At 42.4% G+C, this 24910-nt stretch overlaps 1 protein-coding gene across 1 annotated transcript in view; it reads left to right on the top strand.

The window, feature by feature from the left end:
- The window catches only part of IGF2R (insulin like growth factor 2 receptor), a 123949-nt gene that overhangs the window by 6983 nt on the left and 92056 nt on the right, over positions 1–24910 (top strand). Inside the window, exon 2 of the mRNA XM_032253140.1 lies at positions 14018–14157. Coding sequence (XP_032109031.1) covers positions 14018–14157 — 140 coding nt within the window. The remainder of the gene's footprint in view (positions 1–14017; positions 14158–24910) is intronic.

Below are 24910 nucleotides of genomic sequence, written 5' to 3'. Positions count from 1 at the left end.
ATCTATTTGGAAGCTCCGCCAACCCAGTTTTTATGGAAGCTTCACGAGGTCAGCGTTTCTTCTCCTAAGGTTTAGGGTGGGACTCTCACTGGGGAGGATCTTAAGACCCACAGGGAAAGTGGGGAAGATGAGAGTCCTGCCTTGGGGCAGGTGGAAGATTGTTTCCTGAGGCCTGACACACCCAGCATTATAACAAAAGACTGTCATGAGGACTGTGGGAGTTGCCAGCCAGGAACCAGATGGAAACATTATATATACAAATATATGACAGATAAGTAACACCACAAAAAGGACTATGTTTTTTTTCCCATGACTATATCTAGTTCTGTTTACTAATATTTTATGAAATGTGCTTGCAGCTCTGTTTTTTTTAAGTGAGATTGGATACAGTTTCTTTTTTTTTTTTTTCTGTGCTGTTCTTGACTGATTTTATTTTCAAGAATATGTTTGCTTTGTGGAAGGAGCTAGTTAGCCTTTAGTATTCTTGTATGTGGTAAAACAGTTTGTATATAAGGTGGACATTTTCTGTTTCTTAAAGTTTGGTGGAACTCACCAGTAAAACCATGTGGGCCTGGTGCTTTGGGGAGGTTGAATATCATTGGGGAGGGCTTTTGATTATGATTTCAGTTTTATCTACTTTATTTTTCTATTCAGATTTTCTACTTTTTCTTGGGCCAGTTTTGGTAATTATTTTCCTAGAAAATTGTCATTTTAATTTTGTATTCATATATAAATAAGTAGCATGCTACTCTTATTTTTGATATGCTATATAACTCTAGGTAAATTTTAAAAATTCCTGATGTTTACTTGTGTACTTTTTTCTTAGTTATGTTTAGTAAAGATTTATTTGCCTTTTTAAAGTCTTTTCAAAAGAACTAGTGTTTTGTTTTTTCATCATCTTTATCATCATTTATTTGTAGTTTTATTAATTTATCCACTCAGTAATTTCTATATCATTTTTCTCTTTGTAGTTTGGATTGAATACTTAGCCCTTTTATTTTAAATCATTTTGCATAATTAAGAAATTATTTAAAGCTTCATGTTTCTTTCTTCAGAGTACCTTACCGTTATCACGGATTCTGATTTTTTTTTTCCTGTATTTCAATTCTGCATATTTCCCTTTTGAATTCAAAAGTTCTGTTTTAACTTCCTGGACCCACTAAATTTTTAGGTTTTTATTTTTTTCAAGTAAATGGACTTTGGGGTTTTTTAAATTTATTTTTTCCATTGTGCTAGTAGATGTGGTGGAACTTAACTGACATTTCCCTTGTGGCCTAACACCTAGTCAAGTTGGGAGTGCATTGTGTGTTTAGAAAAATATTCTCTGTTTGGGTCAAAGTTACTGATGGTGCTGTTCAGCTTTTGTTTGTCCTAACTCTTCTTTGTACTGCCTGATTTGTCTGTTGCTTTTATTCTTTGTATCTGGCTGCCGCTGTGGACATGGTTGTAGACGGATGTCGTTTGCCCCTGTTGCCCAGCTTACCAAGTTCTCCTGTTGTTCAGATGCTCTTCCACTTCCCTGTTGTCTTTTGTTTCAGGATCTCAGCTGATGTGTACTCACAGCTGCCTGTTTTTTCTGCATGGACACTGTAGCTTCTGTCATACCACTAAAGATCTATCTTAAAGTTCTGCTGTGATTGCTCTAGTAATTCTTTTTCAGGGCTGGGCACGGTGGTTCAGACCTGTAATCCCAGCACTTCGGGAGGCTGAGGCGGGTCGATCACGAGGTCAGGCATTCGAGACCAGCCTGGCCAACATAGTGAAACCCCGTCTCTAATACAAATACAAAAAATTAGCCAGGAGGCGTGGTGGCGGGTGCCTGTAATCCCAGCTACTCGAGAGGCTGAGGCAAGAGAATCACTTGGACTCAGGAGGCGGAGGTTTCAGTGTGCAGAGATCACACCGTTGTACTCCAGCCTGGGTGACAGAGCAAGACTCCGTCTCAAAAAAAAAAAAAAATTCTTTTTCCTTGGACTCAGTGTCTTTGGTTTGAGTTTGTCACCTAGATTGCATGGTGCTGGCGGCTTTGCAGTGACAGGCGGCCCCTGATCGTACTCCATGCAGTGGGTCTCCACCCGGCCTTGGCTGCCTCCTTGTGCAGCTGCACGGGGTTGGGCTGGGAGCAGTTGTTGGAATTTGGCTGTAAATTGTTCTTTGGGAGCCTGGGGGATGGGCAGGATGTGCCTCTGTGGCTGGTCTTGGCGCTTTAGGTCCTTTCCACCCTCCCGATGTCACCCCCAGGCGCCGTTCCTGCCAAGAGACAGCTGGTAAACCCCTGGTGATTGCTGCTGGCAGCTTGTGGCCTGAGACGGGAGATCTGGATTGTTGAGTTGGCTGTGTCCAGTCACCTCTTTTCTCTGGATCTTATTTTCCTCCTCCAGAGAGGTGGGACTTAGTTTTCTTTCTCGAAAGCCTCTCATTAGGGAGTTAGTTTGGAAGTCACTTTTCTGGCTTTGAATCCAGACTCTTCCCCTCACAGGCCTTGGGCTAGTCACAGACCCTCTGAGGTCTTCCTGTGTGTGTCCAGTCAGGATGATAACCACGTGTGTACGTAGGTGTGGGAATTAGGAGGCTTTCCAAAGTCTGGCATGTCCGCGGTGTTCATCGGTGCTGTGGTGGTAGCAGTTGCTTTATCTGTAAGTTACACATGCTGCCTTACATCAGGGATGTATTTCTGTAGGCTGTTTCTCCGCCTCCCAGAGCTCTCCATTAGTGTCTTGGGGCCTCTGCCTCAACCAGAGAGCATTTCTTCTTCATCTGTTTCATGATTGGCACTCCATGTAAGCTTCCTGATGAGGAAGAAAGGTTTCCACTGTTAAAGAAGGTTTCAAAACCACTGGGCTCTGTGATCTCTGGGTCCATTTTGTATCCCAAATTCTGCCATTCTGAGGTTTGCAGCCTTGAGGAGTCCTTCCTGGCTCAGATTCCCCTAAACAATGAGGAGCTTGATAATTCGAGGTGTGGAGTTTGGGTGGGGGCTGGAGGTCACCCCCCTTCCTGCAGTGGCTTGGTCTGAGGCCGGGAGTAAGGGAGCTGTCGTGGTTCCAGGGTAAGAAGAGCCGTTCTCTCTGTTTCCCTATGGTCCTGTCAGGAAGTCCCAGCTAACTTCTGCACACGATTCAGGGGCTCCTGTCCTCACTTAGACCTCCCCAGGCCTCCCTGGAGGGTGGAGGAATGGGTGCTGTTGTAGGTGGGAACAGAACAAGTGTGCGGGTCAGTGGCTTGGGTGTCAAAGTGCTTCATAAATTCCACCTTGCTGTGCAACTTTAAAAAAAAAAAAGTCCTGTGGCTTAGGTTTTCGAGGTGCCGAAAGCAGTGTGTCATAAGCCTATTTTTGTATTTGTGTTAGCCAGGGAAGAGGGGCCCTTCCCTGTGAATCTTCCAGGGTGAGGAAAATCCCAGGCGCTCTGTGAACCTGGCCTTTTAGCCAGCTGCAGACCATTGGTGGGATTTTCCCATTTTTTGTGTGTTTGCAAGGTTTTAGATTCCCTGGGGGCAACCATTGTTCAGTAAGTTGTCCAGGAGTTGTCTAGGATGAGGAAGCCAATCCTAGGAGTGTCATCTTTCACCTGGAGAGGTGTAGGAAGCAAGGGAGATTGCGGAAATACTGGCCTGAGCTCTGTTTTCAAGAACGTGTGACAGGGAAAGCTGGCCTTTGCAGTTCATTCGCTCATGGGCAGTGGGTGGCTTAGAGGGAAACTCAGGAGAGCCTTGCAGTCAGGGCTGCTGCCTTCTTCACGCCTGCTGTGTGCTGGGAGGAGAGCGCTCCTTCAGAGCGGATGGCCACTGGATTTTGAGTGTGTGTAAAATTAACTTGTTGCCATCTGTATGGTTGTCTTTACTCCAGAATCAGTTATATATTTTAAAACAGCTGTTTAGTACTTGAAAAAGTCCCCCAACACTCCCTGCGTCCCTCCCTGGCCCACAAATAAGAGTGCCAAGCCACCAGAATAGAAATGCTGAAGAAGTGGTTTCCTAGAAGTGGCAAGCCTATGACTCCAGTGAGTCACCCGCATTGTTCCCCTGAGGCACCCTCCCTCCACCTGGCCTCTGCTCCTGAAGTGTCAGTTATGCCAGCACTTCTCTCTTTTCTGTCTTTTTAGTCACCCCTTTAGAGCAGGCGGCATGAGTTCATGGCCTTGACTTTGCTGGGCATGTAGAGGGAGAGGAGAGCTGGTGGCAGAGTCGGTGGCAGGGAGGGGGAGAGGGGGGCGTTGGGCGTGGTGGCAGCTGTCCTGTCTTCCCTGAGGCTCTTCTGCTGGAAGCTCTGGACTCACCCATCTCTGCTGTGGATGGTGCAGGGTGGTGGGCCCAGAGTTGTGTGCCTGTCCTGAGAAGTTCCAGGAGGCAGCTGAGTGTGTGTATGGGGAGTGGGGGTGGGGCGCGTGCATGTGTGTGAATGCAAGCGTGTGTATCTGAGTGTGTGGCTGAGTGCGTGTGTCTCTGTCTTCATCAGCCCCATGGATTCCTCCAGACAGGGCCCTGCCCGCTTCTCCCTCCAGTTCCTTGTCAGTGTCATGCGACACTCCTTTCAGAGGCCCCTGTCTCCCAGCCAACTCACCGTTTTTTGTAAACCTAGTTTTTAAGCAGTCCAACTCTCTCTCTCTCTCGATTCAGATAAAAGCTTTAGATCATGGTCTGTCTTGAAAGCTCTGTGTTCCTGGTGGTGGTTTTTTTCCTCACAGTGACCTTGTGGGCTAGCTAAGTTTTGTGGAGGAAGTTGACCTGGGAGAGACTGTGAGCTGAGAGACAGCCTGTTGGTCAGAGCTAGGGCAGGAAGTGGGCCCAGGTGCCTTCATGGCACTTTTCGTAGGATAGCTATTCCAGGTCACCGCTGTTGCCTTCACTCATGGTGCTGGCTTTAAAAGCACTGTTGAGTCCCCATTGCCTGCCCTGGCTCCCTAGGCTCTGACATCGACTTCGATGCCATGTTTGACTTAGAACTTCCAGCTGGGTCTCTCTCTATGCCCCGAGCTTCCTTCCAGACTCTGCATACCTCTCAGGGAAAACCAAAGGCTGACGTCTCTCACTTCCCTGATTGTCTTTATTTGTGTTTGTAGACCCTGTATCTTTGTCCACAGCTTTGTGGGTTTGTTAGAATAGGAAGTGAAGTACTTCCTGTATAAGATCTGGCCGTGCTGTGTCAAACTCATGTGCTTCCCCAGCCTTCAGCTTGGGATAGGAGTCTTCATGCAAATCAGATTGTTTCTCTTCTTTTTTTATGGAGACAGATTCTTGCTCTGTCTCCCAGGTTGGAGTGTGGTGGCACAATCTTGGCTCACTGCAACCTCTGCGTCCCAGGTTCAAGCAAGTCCCTGCCTCAGCCTCCCATGTAGCTGTGATTACTGACCACCATGCCCAGCTAATTTTTGTATTTTTAGTAGAGACAGGGATCTTGGCCAGGATGGTCTTGAACTCCTGACTTCGCGATCCGCCCGCCTTGGCCTCCCAAAGTGCTGGGATTACAGGTGTGAGCCACAGCGCTGGCCGGATTGTTTCTCTTTTAGCGTGGGCAACAGAAAGTTGTTGATGACAGTGGCTCTTGACATTCTGCTGCCAATGTCCAGTGTGGGAACCCTGCCTCCTTCCTTGCTCCTCTTCCTTGCTGTTTTTTTCCTTGATCCTTAGCTTAGGAGACTGGTCTGGATTTCTGAAGGTGCCTATGCTGATGTATGAGCTGAAACACTGTCTGATTCTGATAAGGGGGAGTAGTGAGCCAGGTGATTTCTTGAATATTCTGTTAGAGGACTTGGATGCATGCCCAAAGTAGGAAAATCTTTTTTGGATGTTCAAGTTGGAAAGACTTCATGTTCTCTCTGTCTCCAACATGTTAGATTTGTTGCTTGCTATAGACTCCAAAAAACATTTCTCTAGCTAGTGACCACATATCTTGTTATGTGAGTTTCCCTTCTATGTCACCAACTGGGTTTCTATCTTTTAAGGAAACCAAACTACAGATTCACACAGGCTTACTTATGTTATTACTGATTCCATCCTGCCTTTATCTTGCTTTATATGCTGATTATTAATTGCAGGCCAGTAATAAAATGTTTAGTAGTTAAATGATCATTAGTTAACTCCAAGATTTACAGGCACTGAGGAAACTAAGGTATATATTAAGAGAGTTTGGATATATGGCAGTAAGGGAAGGGACAGAGTGAGGGTTCATGGTAGATGTTTTGTGTTGAAGGGAAGGAACCCAGTTTTCTAAGATTTTTTTTCTTTAAGGGGTTGAGCATACCATATATTTTGATCAGAGAATTTTGCATACTGTAGATGCTAGCTATTTTTAAAATGAAAGAACTCCAAATTACATCTTGCAAGGTATTGTGGTTTTTCAGGCATTCAGTAATGGCATATGTGAAAACTCTGAGAGGTGTCATATTAAGATAGCAATGTCAGCTTAAAGATATAGCTGTGTTCCTATGACATTGTATTTTGAATTTTTTATTTTTCTTTTTTGGATAGATAAAAAAAGAAACTTTTAAAAAATCTCAGTGGAGATGGCTCTGCATCTCTCTGTATTAAGCTTTTTGAGCTCCAGGCAGCTATGTCGGCCTGGAATTAGATTCACTTCTTCATTGCTGCCCCTTGATTGGTTTCGTCTTGACCAGGGTGGGTTTTGAATGCGGCCCGTGCTGGGACAGTGGCAGGAAAGTTGAAATATCCTCCTGTCTCTGGGTTGGCTGACAGTCTGTTATTTGTGTGCTTCTTTCTCATTGGTAATGTGCCAATACCTTTCAGGATATTATGAAATTTCAAGCAAATGAGGTTAAAATGGGGCCTCTGTGCTGCTGAACAGACGTGGACTGACTGCAGTTCTCCAGGACAGTTTCAGCAGAAGCAGTGAGATTACAGTCGGGAGTAAAATAGTATCTGAGCTTTCTTTATGCGGAAGATTCTGATTAGGTACTTGGTTCGAATGGTTAAATTAATTGCACTTGTTAAATTAAAAAAATAGGGTATATTTCAGCCACGGACTTCGTTTTAAAATCAGAAATCTTCTAAAGTCATTTGCCTTGTGGGTGACTTCTGCTCCTCCTTGTTTCCTGCTGGGCCTGATGGTCTGATTGTAGAGCATTTCTGAGTTGTGAATAACACTTACTGTTGGACTCTGCTGAGCTGAGTAGTCCGATTAAAGGAGAGTGTGCATCTGAGTTGAGGAAGATAATATACATGTGGTCCTTGTTTGTGGAGTTCACAACCTGCTTGGACAGAAATAGCAAGGACAGTGCAGCCAGTGGGAAGGAGCAGGCTGAGGGAATTGATATTATTTCCATGGAAACCAGTTGGGTGTGGGGAGAGAGGTTGTGGAAGGCAATGCTCTGGTGTTTGGCAGTTCACACTGTGCAGAAGAGAAAGCAGAACTGGACTGGGAGTATAGAGTAGCAGAAGTGTAGGCTTGGGGAAGAAGTTGAGCAAGGAAAAGCATGTGATCTCTTCATCACCGTGATGTGATGTGGTCTGAATCTTCAGACAGTTCACAGCTTTTTCATAGACGCTGTCCTCAGATACGTTCAACCACTCTGAGAATTTTGCCTTTACTAAGTATCCATGACATTAAAAATGAGAAGAGAAGTGTTTTGGTCAAGGACGGACTGCATAAACTACAGTCTGAATAAATGACCTTGGTCCCAGAGGATGATGATGAAGCTGAACAATTCCTATTGCCTACTGGTGCTGTAGCCATTGTAACGCCGTAGGACAGTGCTTAGTCACATGTCTGTGGTAATGCTGGTAAAAATGAATCCACTGCGCTACCAGTCTTATAAAAGTGTCACGTCATGTCTGAGGCCTTTACATCCACTCACCTCACTCACTGACTCACCCAGAGCCACTTCCAGTCCTGCAGGCTTCATTCATAAGTGCCTTAGGCAAGTATGCCATTTTAATCTTTTATACCATATTTTTGCTGCACCTTTTACATGTTTAGATACGTTTAGATACACAAATACTTATCATGCGTTGAAGTTGCCTGTGGTATTCAGTGCAGCATCATGCTCTGCAGGTTTGTAGCCTAGGCGCCATAGGAATTACCATATAGCAAGCCGGGCGCTGTGGCTTACGCCTGTAATCCTAGCACTTTAGGTGGCTGAGGTGAGTGGATCACCTGAGGTCAGGAGTTCAAAACCAGCCTGGCCAACATGGTGAAACCCCATCTTAAAATAAATAAATAAATAAATAAAAGGAATTGCCATATAGCCTAGGTGTGTAGCAGGTGACACCATTTATGTGTGTGAATACACTCGGTGATGTTTGTGCAGTGATAGAATTGCCTCATGACACATTTCTGACAGTGTATCCCCATTATTAAATGAGTGACTGTAAACCAGTCCTCCCATCAGCAGTTACCCCTCCCAAGGTTTTAGTCTGATGATAGTGGTCATCTGAAGTCTGAACATATTAAAATATTTTGAGAGAGGGATTCCACATTTACATACCTTTTATTACAGTTATAATTGTGCTATTTTATTATTAGTTGTTGTTAATCTTTTACAACAACTAATTTATAAATTAAACTTACATAGGTATGTATGAAGAAAAACCATACCCCTGGTCTCAGGCATCTACTGGGGGTCTTGTATCTGTTATTACAAGGTGCTGTGAAGGGATGACTTTAATTTTTCTATATAATTAACATTTTATTGAATCAAATTGTATAGATGGTTGGCAACATAATGTAATAGGAACTCAGAGATCTTCGTGCCATACAGAATCTGTCATTTTAATGGCATTTATTGTGACAAGATTTAAGCTAAAGTTTTGTGGAATGTTTTGCCAGTTTTTGTGTTGTAACCAAAACTAAATGTTTTCTGAAAAGTTAAAACCATTTCTTTAAATGGAAAATAAATGAAGCTGTTTACCTAAGTGGTTAAGGACTCACCTCTGGGTCTCACACTACCTGGGTTTATTCTTCACTTCGTTATTCTGTGATGTTGGGCAAGTTCTTCATCTTCTGAGCCCTGGGATCTTTGGCTTCAAGCTGAGGAACTTGGGAGGGTTGGGTAATGGTGTCAAGCTCTGTGGGGAGATTTGGCTCCCACATTAGCTGTGTGGGTGGGAGCCTTGCTGTCATGCATTCTTAGCCACTGGCCAGTATCCTTCTGAAGCCATCGATAGATGCTGATCCTGCATCTGCCAGTCGTTGATCCAGGGAGGGCATTCCTGTCCCAGGGTGATGGTGTTGTTGGGGTAACAGACACCTCAGAATATGCCACCACTGAGCTGTAGGAAGTGCCACTGCAGCTAGTGCCAGAGCCGTGGATTCGGTGGGGGAGCACTGTCTGGAGGACTTGCTGCTGCACGTGTGTGTATCTCCAGCTGTCAGGCTGGCTGTGGAAAGCATTTGGATTTTTTGAGAATTAGAGAGGGGCCATTGCCTAGCTGTTTCACACTCTCAAAAATGACATAGAATAGCAAGGATTGTATTTACTTTTGCATATTTTCTAGAAAATTCTCTGTCTCAGAGTGACGGTTTTGAAGAACGAACGGTTTCGAAGAACCAAGGTTCTTGCACAGATGGTTTTGCATCCAGAAGAGTGATTCTGACTGAAATTAGGCTGCCTCCCTTGAGGATGGTAACTGAATTTTGCAAGGCTGGGACAATGGGCAGCGATCCTGGGTTGTTTCCAGTGGACAAGCCGCTTTTGTGGGCCTTTCAGTTCTCCCGGCTCCACCTCCTGTGTCCCCTGTGTCCTGCTGGTTTCCTTCAGTCGAGATAGAATACATTTCTTACCTATCCTGCTAAAGAAGGTTTTTTTTTTTTTTTTTTGAGGTGGAGTCTCACTCTGTCACCCAGACTGGAGTACAGTGGTGGCATCTCAGCTCACTGCAATCTCCACCTCCTGGATTCAAGCTATTCTCTTGCCTCAGTCTCCTGAGTAGCTGGACTATAGGCACACGCCACCACACCTGGCTAATTTTTGTATTTTTTAAGTAGAGTTGGGGTTTCACCATGTTGGCCAGACTGGTCTCAAACTCTTGACCTCAAATGATCCTCCTACTTTGGCCTCCCAAAGTGCTAGAATTACAGGCATGAGCCACTGCTCCTGGCCTGAAGTTCTTTCTTTCAGCAAATGTATTCACATTCGTGTGTGTGTATGTGTGTGTGTGTGTGTAGACTGTGTTTCCACACAGCTTGCAGATACTTTCTTCCAGAAGCTTGTTTGTTGCTAACATTTAAAGTCTTAATATTACAGTTTAGTTTTCTGTTTGATTGAATATGTTGATCTCTTTTTTCCTTGTCGGTTTTTTTCTTACGTCTTTACTTGTGTAAGCTCAGATAATTTAGTCTGGAATGTAAGCTGCTTCTGAGACTCTCAGCTGAATGGTGTCATTTGCTTGACGGTTAAATGAACCATACTGTTGTGGAATAGTTTCCTAGTTCTGGCTGTACATGTTCACTTCAGGTAGAGAATTTTCTCATAGAAAAACTTTCAGACAAAAAAATTATTATTCCTCAAAGATATATTTTATTTAGGCTGTAATAATTTCACTGCTTCTGAAGCCATTCTCCAGTTCTATAATGTGATCATGGTACTTTTAAACTTGAATATCAATTTAGTTTTAAGAATGATTTTAGCTTAGGCCATGCTCGTGGCTTGGCCTTTAATCTGGAAAGAAATTTAGAATCATTTAGTTTCAAACATGTGATTTCTTAAAACTTGATATCAGGTAATTATATGATTTACAAGTTTGTTATGAAATAGTCTTTAAAAATGCTTAGCGGAAGCATATCTAGATGATAGTTTAACCAGGGTGCATACCAGAGTACATAGTAGTTTTGCGAATGCCCTTATAAATTTTCAGAGAGATTATTTCAACCACATGACTGTTTATGAGCTCTTACGAATACTAGAGGCTAGGCGTATTAGTTTTTTCATTAATATGGAGTCTTGTTTGTCACCAAGGCTGGAGTGGCACAGCAACCTCTACCTCCCCAGTTCAAGCGATTCCTGCCTCAGCCTCCCAAGTAGTTGGGACTACAGGCGCACGCCACCATGCCCCGCTCATTTTTGTATTTTCACTAGAGACAGGGTTTCACCATATTGGTCAGGCTGGTCTTGAACTCCTGACCTCAAGTGATCCACTTGCCTCAACCTCCCAAAGTGTTGGGATTACCGACGTGAGACATTAGCTTGTTTTAAAGGAGACATAATGTCCATGGAAACATCAGCATGTTTCAAGTACTGACAGCTTGCAGGTGTCTTTGTAGTGAAGTTTAGAAATCTGCTGTGACCATTCTTCATTCTAAAGTTGTGATTAGGAACTCAGATATTGGTGCCCTCAAACCCAAATGCCGCTGATGGATTTGAATGGCATTGAGGTTGCCAGGCCTGGAGGAGGGTTGCCTTGTGTTGAGTGGTTAAATCAACCCTCTGAAAGAAGTCAGTGTTTAAGTACTTTCATAGGATCCTCCTTTCCTACTCCCATAACCACCTACATTTGATAAATCTTGACAAAACAAGTATGAAATTCAAATGGAGGAAAGAATATAATTGAGTAGAGCAACACTTTTCTTTCTAGCAACCCTGATTTCCAGATTATCAGGACAGTATACCTCATTTTATTCTTTTTTTAAATGTTGTTTCTGCTCCCCAAGCACACACACTTTTTACATTTGCCTTATTTAAATATCCCCTTTGCAAAAACGGTGGATTTCTGTTAAAAAAAAAAAAAAGGATAGCATTTTAGGTACTGTGTGGATCTCTTTAGTGTTGATTCCTACCAGTTAACTCATTTTAAATGACACCTTTATGCACTACTGTCATGCGTGTTAGGATTGTGAAATACTTTAATGATGCCACTGCTGCATCTTGAAGCTTGTCTCTGGTGTCCTGGAGGTACTAGTCATGGCTCCTGAATAAGAGATTAGCATTTTTCCTGAGTTAGCCAAGTCTTTGTTTACTTGTTTATCTTGTATCCTGCAACCTGGAATATACACTCCAAGAGGGCAGGGCCTCTTTGTCTGTTTTGTTCATGGCTGTACTCTCCTGTGCCTCCCGCAGTAAGTACTTAAGAAATACCTGCGAAACACATGAATAAAGGATAATGAAGGGCAACGGAAACAAGCCTTTACTGATGATTTTTCTCTCTGCCCGCTGATACTTGGGTTATTTTGTCATGTCCTTAAATCATCCTGACTCTAGGAGATAACCCTTACCGTGTTCTTGATGAAGAAGCTGAGTTGAGGATTAACACCCCAAGGAGCCCCAAAGGAAGGGCCCCTAAGTACCCCAACCTGTTCTTCAGGTTTGTAGCCGCTTAGCGGCCATCAGACCTTCTGGGTCTCCCTGCTTTTGAAGGCCTATGTATGCGATTTGGTTTCTCCGCAGGTGGGTCTGATGGGTTCCCAGACCTAGGAGTTCTCTGTGTCTTGTCTTCCAGTGACCCCAGCAGGGCTGCTATGGCTCCTCCATTGCTGGAACTAGTTCAGAGTCATGGAAGATGGGCATGTTGTGGGCAGCCTGGTGGTTGGTTTTGAGCTGAGTCATTGCCTTGGTGCACTGTGGAAGGGAGCTGTGGGAAGTGGGGCTTTTTCTGTGAGGGAGTGCTTCTGTCCTCAGGGGAGTACTGCATAGGGTAGATAACACTGTTTGATAGATAAATATGGTGGTCTTACCCCTGGGCACTCCGTAACTCCTGTGGGCCTAGCCTAAGCAATTCTCATTTAACTTATTTTCCCTCCTTTTACTAGTACTGTTGAGTTAAATAACAGTGTTTGCATTTAAAATTAAAAAAAAATTTTTTTAAATTTTGGTAGAGATATGGGATCTTGCTATGTTGCTCAGCCTGGCCTCAAACTCCTGGCTTCAAGTGGTCCTCTGGCCTCGGCCTCTCAAAGTGGGATTACAGGCATGAGCAACTGGCCTGGCCTTTATTTTTGCATTTTGCAAGGACATTTAAGTCACTTCCTTCTTTGTTTTTACTCTTGCTGAGGAGATGATCCTCATTTTACAAAATGAATGAAACATTCTCCAAGGGAAGAGAAGACATTGGGGATAATTGTTTTCACAGAACTGGCAAACCACCTACTTTGTCCCAACTATACTGCTTGGTGCATTAGCAGTTACTCACTATCTGCTTTGCCAGAGGTTTGAACAATGAGTATTAATGCTTGGTGTAGTGAATTTTGTGTGATTTGGAATCTGATGGTTGACTCATTGCACAGCTCTGTCTTTCAAGTTGAGATCTAAACTGTAGCTATAAAAGGTAAAAGCAGAAGTGGAGCTGCCTTTCATGTCATTGTGAGTTTTTTAATACAATAGTTAAAAATCCTTTGGCTTCAGCATTTTGGTGTGATTGGAAAGGCTATTACTATCTTATATTCAGCATCAGTTTTCAGCAATTACTGATTGATATGGTTTGGCTGTGTCTCCACCCCAATCTCATCTTGAATTGTAGTTCCCATAATCCTCATATGTCATGGGAGGGGCTTGGTGGGAGGTAATTGAATCATGAAGGCAGTTAAGCCTCATGCTGTTCTCGTGATCATGAGTGAGTTCTCACGAGATCCAATCATTTTATAAGGGGCCTTTCCCCCTTTTGTTCTGCACATCTCCTTGCTGAAAAAGGACACGCTTGCTTCCCCTTCTGCCATGATTGTAAGTTTCCTGAGGCCTCCCCAGCCATGCTGAACTATGAGTCAATTAAACCTCTTTTATAAATTACCCAGTCTTGAGTATGTCTTTATTAGCAGTATGAGAACAGACTAATACACTGATCTGAGTTGATGTTCTTAAATAAATGATAGGATTTTTTTTTTTATTTTTATTTTAATGATCTTTGAGTCCTGAGGTAGCTTCAGAGTGGATTTAACAAGAGACAGATGGTGTTAGTAGTTTCTGCCCTGGCTTCTTTGCAACTTAACATACTTGAATTTTAGTGTTTTTGGCTAAGGAAAGTGTATCTTCTAGTTTGTGGTAGTTTTAAGCAAATGTGGCTTGAGTAAAACTAGAGAGGAGTTTAATCATTGGTGAATCAATGACAGTGACAAGTTGTTTTTCTTCCTTTCCAGTTATACATGGGAAGCTGTTGATACCAAAAATAATGTTCTTTATAAAATCAACATCTGTGGAAGTATGGATATTGCCCGGTGCGGGTCATCAAGTGCTGTTTGTATGCATGACCTGAAGACAGGCAACTTTTATTCAGTGGGTAAGTAAAACTACCCTTAAATTACTGGCTTGGCAATACGATTCCCCAACTTTGCAAAAATGACTGTGTCTAGCTATATGTATATACCTATACAAAAATCATAAATGTTTAGAAATTGTAAATGTTTATAATACATAATACACATTTTTTTAGTAGTTAAAAATAATAACAATTTGAATGTCTAGTATGAGCTAAAAGTAGGTTAGTTCTGTCTAGTGGATTCTATGCAGATAGTCATTATGAAGAATTATGTAGATGTGTATTTGATATTGAAAGACGTTTCTTAGATGACTCTCCCTTCTCACATTTTTCTTAAACCCTGTTTTTACATTCCCTCCCAGCCCCGCATCTCCTTTAGTGCTCCTCCCACTCCTACTCCTTTGTACTTTCCAGTTTTGGCTGTGGTTCCAAACACAGTGTGTCTGCATAGTCAAAGGTAGTCACTGGCGTTAGGCTTACATTAAAGGGTTAAATAGTCCTGAGGATTGGCAGTCTTAGAGAAAAAGGTGCAGCCCCTTCTTTCCTAGGTTTCATTTCATTTCCTCAAAGGTATACCTTTTGGGTCAGGATCGCTTGGCTTCTGTGAAGAATTTGAGTCCAAGTGGATTGATGGCACCAGGTTACATGGAGTGGGGTCAGGGAGGATGCCAGAAGGAGGGGATGCAGGGCAGACAGAAAAGCAGAACGCATTGCCCTTGGGTTTGGCAACATGGATGTCTATGGTGACCTTTCACTAAGGCAGTTGGAATAATGCGATTTGACCACAGTGGATGTTCATGGCATGGAGATGATATGACTGGGGACCTTCCGGTAACTAGAAGAGGATGGTAGGTAGGCTTTTGAGTTTGTAAGGGAAGCTTATTGTGGTAGCTCTGTCTGTCATTTTGTTTTGTGTTTTTAAAATTTTTATATTTTTATAGATTTGGCAGTTCAAGTGCAGTTTTGTTACATGGATATATTGCTTAGCCGTAAATCTGAGTTTTTAGTCACCCAAATAATGTACCTTGTACTGAGTAGGTAATTTCTAATTCCTCACCCCCAACCGTTCTGAGTCTCCAGTATCTATTATTCCACTGTCCATGTCCATATGTCTATATTATTTAGCTCGTACTTATAAATGAGAACGTGGTATTTGATGTTCTCTTTCTGAGTTGTTTCACTTAGATAATGGCCTGTTGTTCAATTCATATTGCTGCAAAACATGTGATTTGATTGTTTTTTATGGCCAAGACATGGAATTTGGCCATAAAAAAGAATGAAATGGGACACCCCCCCTCCTACACACACACACCCACACACACATTTTTGTTATCCAGTCATCCATTGATGGACACTTAGGTTTATTCCATATCTTTGCAATTTTGAATAGTGCTGTGATAAACATATGAGTGCAGGTATCTTTCTGATATGATTTTTTTTTTCCTTCAGGTATATAGTCAGTAGTGGGATTGATTGCTGGATGGAATGGTAGTTCTGTTTTTAGTTCTTTGGTAGATCTCTATACTGTTTTCCATAGAGGATATCCTAATTTACATTCCCACCAACAGTATGTAAGTGTTCCTTTTTTTCTACATTCTTGCCAACATCTTTTGCTTTTTGACTTTTTAATGATTGCCATTTCAGTGGGTATAAGTTGGTATCTCATTGTGGTTTTAATTTGCATTTCTCTGATGATTAGTGACCTGGAACATTTTTACATATTCTTGTTGGCCATTTGTATGTCTTTAGAGAAATGTCTGTTCATGTCCTTTGCCTTCTTTTCAAAGGGGTTCTTTTTTTCTTATTGAATTGTTTGAGTTCCTTGTAGATTCTGGATTTAGCCCTTTGTCAGATGCACAGTTTGCAAATATTTTCACCCATTCTGCAGGTTTTCTGTTTACCCTGCTGTGCAGAAGCTTTTTAGGCTAATTACATCTTATTTGTCTATTTTTGTTTTGTTGCATTTGTTTTTGAGGTTTTAGTTATGAAATCTTTGTCTAGGCCAGTGTCCAGGAGAGTGTTTCCTGGGTTTTCTTTTAGAATATTCATAGTTTCAGATCTTATATTTAAGCCTCCAAGTTTTGTATATGGCGAGAGATATGGATCTAGTTTCATCCTGCATATAGCTGCCCAGTTTTCGCAGCACCATTTATTGAACAGGGTGTCCCTTCCCTAGTGTTATGTTTTTGTCAACTTTGTCAAAGATTAATTGGTTTTAAGTATGCGGCTTTGACTCTGGATTCAGTATTCTGTTCCATTGATCTACGCACCTATTTTTATATCAGTACCATGCTGTTTGATTACTATTGCCTTCAGGTATAATTTGAAGTCAGGTAACATGATGCCTCCAGCTTTGCTCTTTTCATTTAGTATTGCTTTTACTATTCAGGCTCTGGATATTTATACGGCTCCATATGAATTTTAGGATTGTTTTTCTAATTCTGTGAAAAATGACAGTGGTACTTTGATAAGAATTGCATTTTATCTGCAGATTGCTTTGGGCAGTATGGTCATGTTAACAGTACTAAATCTTCTAGGCCATGATTTTTGCATCTGTATTCATTAGGGATATTGGCCTGTAGTTTTCCTTTTTTGTTGTGTCCTTGCCTCTCTTTGGTATCAAGGTGTTACCGGCTTCATAGAGCAAGTTAGGGAGGATTCCCTCCTCCTTGATTTTTTTTTCTTTCTTTCAGGGAACAGTTTCAGTGGGATTGGTACCAGTTCTTTATACCTTTGGTGGAATTTGGCTGTGAATCTGTCTGGCCCTGTGCTTTTTCTTGGGATATTTTTAAATTACTTGTTAAATCTCACTGCTTGTTATTGGACTTTTCAGGATTTCTGTTTTTTCCAATTCAATATTGGGAGGTTTTATGTTTCCAAGAATATATCCATTTCCTCTAGGTTTTTCAGTTTTGGAATGTAGAGATGTTTATAGTAGCCTGTGATGATCTTTTGTCTCGCCGTAGTATCGGTTGTAATGTCTGCTTTCATTTTTGAACGTGTTTTTCTGAATTGTCTCTCCTTTTTTTTTGGTTAATCTGAGTAGTTGGTCCTTTGATTTTGTTTATCTTTTCAAAGAACTGACTTTGTTTTGTTGATTTGTTGCTTTTTTTTTTTTTTGGTCTCAGTTTCATTTAGTTCTGCTCTGATCTTAGTTGTTTCTTCTGTGAGGTTTCAGTTTGGTTTGTTCTTTTTTTTCTAGTGCCTTGAGGGTTACATTAGGTCATTAATTTGTGATCTTTCTTTTTTATGTAGGCATTTAGTGCAATAAACTTCCCTCTTACCGCTGCTCTGCTGTATTCCAGAGGTTTTGGTGTATTGTGTCTCCATTTATATTCATTCCAAAAATATTTTATATTTTCATCCTAATTTTGTCATTGACCCAAAGGTTATTCAGGTGCAGGTTGTTTAATGTTCATGTCTTTGTGTAATTTTGAGAGCGCCTCTTGGAATTGATTTCTAGTTTTATTCCTCTGTCATCTGGGAAGATAGTTGATATGATTTCAGTTTTTAAAAATTTATTGAGACTTGTTTTGTGGCCTAACATACGGTCTATCCTGGAGAGTGTTCCATGCACTAAGAGGAATGTATATCCTGTGGTTGTTGAGCAGAATGTTCTTTAAATGTCTTTTAGGTCCATCTAATCCTGAGTCCAATTTAAGTTCATTGTTTTATTGTTGATTTTCTGTCTCGATCTTTCTAGTGGTATCAGTGAGGTGTTGAAGTCTCTCATTATTACATTGCTGTCTATCTCTTCTTAGGTCTAGTGGTAATTATTTTATGAATCTGAGTACTTTGGTGTGGGGTGCATTTATATTTAGGATGGTTATATCTTGTTGAATTGATCTCTTTATTATTATTTAACGGTCTTTTTAAAAAATGATTGTTGACTTAGAAGTGTATTTTATCTCAGTATTGCTTCTCCTGCTCACTTTTGGTTTCTTTTTGCGTAGAATATCTTTTACTAGCTTTTTACCTTGAGTCCTTGTTTTTATCCGTTAAGTAATTTTCTGTAAACAACATATGGTTGTATCGTTTTCTTAAAAAAATCTACAGTTCATCAATCTGTAGCTTTTATGTAAAGGATTTAATCTGTCTATGTTCAAAGTTAATATTGATATGTGAGATTTTATTCCTGGAATAGTGTTGTTAACTGGTTGCTTTTTAGTGCCAATTGTGTAATTGTTTTATAAGATCTGTGAGTTTCATACCTTTTGTCTGACTGGGTTAATTCAAACCTGTCTTTAAGCTCTTAGATTCTCTTTTCTGCTTGTCTAATCTGCTGTTAAAGCATTCAGCTGTATTTTGTAATTTTTGCAATGAATTTTTCATTTCTAGAAGCTCTGTCTTATTTTCTAAAAAATAACTATCTCTAGTAAAATTTTAATTTAGATCCTGTGTTGTTCTGATTTCGTTGTGTTGGGTTTTCCACTTTCTCTTAGATCTTGTCGAGATTATTTAAAATCAGTATTTTGAATTCCTTATCTGATATTTCAAGGATTTCATTTTGGTTAGAGTCTGCTGCTAGAGAGTTAGTGTGAGCCTTTGGGGATGTTGCAGTGCTTTCTTTTTCTTTTTAAAAAATACTTCTAGCGTTGTTACTCTGTTTCCTTCCCATCTGAATAAGCTATCTCTTCTTTATTCTTGAATTTACTTTAGCTTGGCAGAATTTTTTTTCCTTTGAGAATGTGAATATAATCTATGTTGTATATGGTTGTTTGTCTTCAGTTCTGGGTGCTTTCAGTGGCAAAGACTCCGAGTTTCTTGGTTACAGATGGCCTGTTTGTGATAGCTTTCTCAAATGCTTGTAACAGTAGTGATGTGCTGGGTGTGTGGGCAGGCTCCTCACTGTCTCCCGCTGGGCCTGGAAGGCGGACTTCTCAGGAAGTTCATCTTGTTCTCTGCTGATTTGCACTTGTGGCAGCAGAATTTATGTCGGGTTGTGCAGGACAGCAGGTGGTATTTATGGGTAAAAGCCAGCTGCAGTGGAATCCGATGGATCTATGAGTGACCTTTGTTTGTGGGTGAAGCTCTGTTGCTTTCAGGCAGTAGAGTGGTCTGTGGAATATACAGTGGCCCGAGCTCCCTGCTCAGCCCCTGAGTGAGGGACTAAGCTGGACAGAATTGAGCTGCCAGTTCTGCTCCTGGATACTCCATTGGCTCAAGCAGCCCTAACGGGCGGGGGTACAGGGGGAGGCCTGTAGAAGGTGCCAAGCTGTCCATGGGGAGGCGTGGGGGCTGTCCCAGCTCCATGGCCTGGGCAGGTGGGAGCACAATCTGCCTCTTTGTCACAACCCCTGTCCTGGTGCCAGGGACATTCAGAACACGAGAATATTGCTGTCTGTCTCAGGCTGCAGTGTAGTGAGTGCCACGAGAGACACCTGTCCCATGGCTTACCACCAACCTGTCTTCTTCAGGGAGCCTCCTCCTTCCACCCAAAGCACACAGATTTGCAGCTCTCCTGCTCTTTGCCACAGGAATGCTGTGGCTTCGTGTAGAGAGGGTGGGGTCCCACCTTTCATGTAAGTCTTGGCCCAGTGGGCACACTGCCAGTGGAAATGCAGCTGCCCCTAATAAACCCAGAGTGGCCACTGTCTGGTGTGCATGTGCCAACCTGTGGAAGTAGCCACGACTGTGCCCACAGCAGTGGGTGGAGGGTGGGGGAGGAGTAGTCCCACCCTCCACATCCGTGCCCAAGCATTGAGACCACCTGGGTCCTGGGGTGGAACCATACGCCTCCCTTGCAGAGCCGAGTACAGCACCCCTCTCTCTGCTGGAGGTGGCACCGTCACTCTCAGCCCACAAGCCATGCTTTTGGGCACAGGAAAGTGCATGCTCTGGTCTCCTTTGTCCCAAGGGCTGTCCCCTTGATGTGCTGCACTCTTTCTTCCCTTAGGAGCAGCACTCCCTGAGGGTAGGCCTCTGGGAACCCTGCAGCTCCGCTGGGTCCAGCCAGCCCTGTGTGGCGGCTGCAGTCCCAGCAGGTATCAAGGAAGGTCTGCAGGGGCTCTGGCGATAAGGAGACATCAGTGCTGAGCTTCCCCAGGCAATCCTCCAAGGGCTGTGCTCTTAGTATGATGCCTGCTGCCACCCAGGTCCATGGGAAGGTGAGCAACCTGGCACAAATGGTAGTCTGATGTAATGCCCTCAGGAAGTCCCCAAATTGCTGCCTCCACCCAGTGTTTGGGTTTGTGAGGGCAGAAAAGCTCTCCCACAGTTTGTGTGCCAGCAGTTGGCCACAGGGGCAAGGGGTGGTAGCAGCATTCCCGCCACTCCTTTCAAGTAATACCGGGTCTCTCAGGGCTCCTAGCTGTTCTCTGCCAGCTTCTTGTTTCCTTCTTTTTTTTTTTTTTGCCCTGGCATCATTCCAGGGGTTCTCTGCTAGGCCCCAGTGCTCTCCACTTGATACCCCATTCCAACGATGGTTGCTCCCCTGTAACTCAGGTTCTTCTTTTTGAGAACTGGCCCCAGACAACCCTGTTCAGCTGTCTCAAAACAAAAGAAACCCCCAGTTGTCATTTTGCATTGGAAATTCTTCAACACAGCTAAAAGAGGTTTGTGGAAAGCAGTGTTTAGAGTAAGAAGATAAGGCAGTGCAGTGTCTGCTGGTTGAGGCCCACTTCCTGTTTGATTTCCGTCTCTTTCTACAAAGAGATGGTCCAGACCGAAAAACCTGGTGAGAGGGATTTGAGGCCTAGGATTGAGATCTGAGAAAGCACCGGGTTGTTGTGAATTTGTGGGTCTGACAAATGTTATCCTTTGGTGATATGCATAGGAAACTGACAGGTGAGATGGCCAGTTTCCTCGTGATGCTCTTTTGAGAACTCATAGAGAAAGGACAAGTAAGCCTGTTGTTGGCCAGTGTTACGTAGATGTTCAGAAAGAAGGAAAAGTAGCTTTCTTCTTGATTTTATTGTAATACTTTAATATATTTGGCCAACGAAAATGTGTCTTAAGTTTCTGGTAGTATAGTAGAGTATAATACCATGTAGACTGATGCTAGATGGAGTCAAGTTACTTGGAGGATAATTTGTGAGCTTGGCCTCACTGGACAAAGTTTGAGTTTGACCAAGTTCTGTGGGCTTTGAAAGCCAGGGAGGAGGAGAGTTGGTATATTCTGGTAGGGAGTGGATCCATTACAGACCTTTGGTGATGGTAATGGGGGAGGTGATGTGATGGAAGGTGTTTGGGGAAGCTGGCCCCATGGAATAGGAAAGGATGTTTACAGGGGAGATACCAAAGATAACGAGATGACTAAAAACTAACTTACAGGTTAAGTTGATGATGATATTATTGTAAACCAGCAGTTTCCAATCTCATTTTTTCCCCGCAGATACACATGATAGATGCCTTTCCCAGAGCTTGAAACTTCCAGAGGGGGTCATCATAAATACTTTCAGGACTATCAGTAATGGCTCCATTTCTTCAACTGGAGAGAGCAAATTGTATGAGTGAATGATGGTGACATTGACAGTAGCATAGGGATAATCCTGAATCAAATCTAATTTGCATATACAATAAAAATACCTAAATTTGTTGCGCATTCATGTGCTAAGCCTAATGTTTTAAAGTAAACTATCTCATTTAATTCATTGGGCAATCCTTTAAAGTAGGTGATTTCATTTCCCTCATTTTGTAAATGAAGAAACTGAAGCGCAAAATGGGTCTCTGTTCTGCAATGGGCCGGTCTATGCAAATCTGCCCCTGAAGTCTGAGAAAGTTAAGAGGCCAAAAAAAGAGACTGACACCCAGCTTCTCAGAAAGAAACATTTTCTAGGGACTTACGAATAGAAGCCACATTTCAAGAAGTCATGAGATGAGATGGATCCCTGCGTCATTACCTCACCCCAGACCAAGGGCTCTTATAGCATAGGGAAGGGGTGGTGTAGAAGGGACGGGTAGGACAAATGAAGTCAGTTTTTTGACCTAAGAGGAGGATGCATGATAAGTACCTTCTCTTATACAAGGAACAGTAGATAAACTGAAAATCTTGAGGGCCTTCCTGGAACTGGGGTTAATCAGAAGTCAGCAGGGCTGATTGGCCTCCAGAATGGAGTTACTTCAGCTTCCACAATGAGCATCTTGCCGGAGGTGGTGTGGTTATGGATTTGAATGTAGACAGGCCAGCTCCAGAGCCTGTGTACTCACTCAGGGCTGTGTTGTTAATGTGAGTCATGGGGTCACATCAGACAGATTGGAGCTGAAATGGAGACCAGGATAGGAGATGTGAATATGTGGCTCTGAGAGGATATCTGAAAAATGAACTACTTTTGATCTTGCCAGAAAGGAAAAAATGTGAACCTTCAAAACAACCACGAGAACTGGAGCTCCCAGCAGATCAGAGGAACAGAAGAGCTAGTATAGTAATAGATGCAAATATAGATGGGAACTTAAGATAACTTAAGGGAACTTACAACCAAAAAATTGGGTGTAAGTAGCTGTTGTCTCTTATGAAACAAAGTTCAATCCTAGATCACATACAGAAATTACAGCTCAGTTAAGATTTGAAAGTAAAAAGACAATAGAACATTGAAAAAAACAATTAGTAACAGAGATATAATCTGGAAGAGCCTTCCTTAAGGAAACCTGGAAGCCATACAGGAGAAGAGGAGCATTTCTTACTACATATCTTTTAATGACTAAGAGTTGTTCTAAAGACAAAAGACATATGCTAGACTGGGAAAATATTTCCAGCATGTGTGCCAATGTACTATTAGGGTGAGAGCTTTTCTTAGAAATTGATAAGAAAGACAACCTAGGAGAAAAATGGCAAAGTCAAAGAACAGGCAGTTCACAAAAGAAGAAATCTAGATGGTCAATATAACTTCAATAGTAAGTCAGGTGTCTTAGTCCTTTCTCATATTGCTATAAAGAACTACGTGGTACTTGGGAATTTATGAAGAAGAGAGATTGGATTCACAGTTCCAAAGGCTGTATAGGAAGCATGGCTGGGGAGGCCTCAGGAAACATAAAATCATGGCAGCAGGTGAAGGGGAAACAGGCAGCTTCTTTGCATGGCAACAGGAGCGGGGTGGGGAGATGCTATACACTTTTAAACAAGCACATCTCGTGAGAACTCTCATGAGGCAGCACTTGGGGATGGTGCTGAACTATTAGAAACCAGCGCCATGATCAAATAACCTCCCACCAGGCCCTACCTCCAACACTCAGGATCACAATTCAACATGAGATTTGGGTGGTGATACAGAGCCGAGCCGCATCACCAGGTATAAATGCAAATTAGAACAGTTAGGAGATCCCATTTTTCTTCGATTAAGTTGGTAGAAATTAAAATGATTGAATCTTAGAGTGCTGGCAAGGAGCCTAGAAATGGGCACATTTATTTACATGTTGCTGTAGGAAGATGGTTGTCTCTCAACCCTTTTGGGGAGATAATAGTTGGTGTGAGTTTTAAAGGGCCCTAAAGCAGGGGTCCTCAGCCCCTGGGCCACAGACTGGTACCGGTCTGTAGCCTGTTAGGAACTGGGCCGCACAGCAGCAGGTGACTGGTGGGCGGGTGAGAGAGTGAAGCTTCATCTGTATTTAAAGCTGCTCCCCATTGTTTGCACTACTGCCTGGGCTCTGTGTCCTGTTAGATCAGTGGTAGCGTCAGATTCTCATAGGAGTGCGAACCCTATTGTGAACTGCACATGTGAGGGATCTAGGTTGTGGCCCCTTATGAGAATCTAATGCCTGATGATCTGTTACTGTCTCCTGGGGGACCATCTAGTTGCAGGAAACTAAGCTCAGGGCTTCCACTGATTCTACACTATAGTGAGTTGTATAATTATTTCAGTATATATTACAATGTCATAGTAATATAAATAAAGGATACAGTAAACCATCCCTTCCCACCCCTCTGTCCAAGTCCATGGAAAAATTGTCTTTCATGAAACCAGTCCCTGGTGCCAAAAAGGTTGGGGACGTCTGCCCTAAAATTTTTTATAGTAAGAAACAAATATTAAGACCTTAGTGTTGGTTTAAACAATATTACATTATTTTAAATTAAAGAACCATAAATTATCCACACATCCAAGGAGCCCAGAAGAAATAAAAAAAAAAATCATTTATTAGTTTTTCCTTAGGCAAATGATATTATTGCATATATGAATCGTAGCAGATGTTAGCCATCATTTTTATAGGGCCTGTGAACAATATTTGGTCCCATTTGCAACCTAATTATCTTCACATTTTAAAGTGGTTTATACATTTTATATATACATATATATATGTATGTATATTTGATCCTTGAACAACACTAGAGTTAGGGGGACCAACCCCCCTGCATGGCTGCAAATCCATGTTTAACTTTCGACTCCTTTTTTTTTTTTTTTTTTTTGAGATGGAGTTTCACTCATGTTACCCAGGCTGGAGTGCAATGGCGCGATCTCGGCTCACCGCAACCTCCGCCTCCTGGGTTCAGGCAATTCTCCTGCCTCAGCCTCCTGAGTAGCTGGGATTACAGGCACGTGCCACCATGCCCAGCTAATTTTTTGTATTTTTTTAGTAGAGACGGGGTTTCACCATGTTGACCAGGATGGTCTCGATCTCTTGACCTCGTGATCCACCCGCCTCGGCCTCCCAAAGTGCTGGGATTACAGGCTTGAGCCACCGCGCCCGGCCGACTTTCGACTCCTTTTAACCTAAACTGCTAATAGTCTACTGTTGATGGGAAGCAATGGGAAGCTTTTACTGGTAACATAAATAGTCGATTAATACATATTTTTCATGTTATATGTATTATATACTGTATTCTCTTTTTTTTTTTTTTTTT

Source organism: Sapajus apella, unplaced genomic scaffold, assembly GCF_009761245.1.
Source record: "Sapajus apella isolate SASKATOON/1434 unplaced genomic scaffold, GSC_monkey_1.0 scaffold82, whole genome shotgun sequence".
NCBI classification, from domain to species: domain Eukaryota; kingdom Metazoa; phylum Chordata; class Mammalia; order Primates; family Cebidae; genus Sapajus; species Sapajus apella.
The sequence above is the reverse complement of the archived record's forward strand: the minus strand, read 5'-3'. Positions and strand labels throughout refer to the sequence as shown.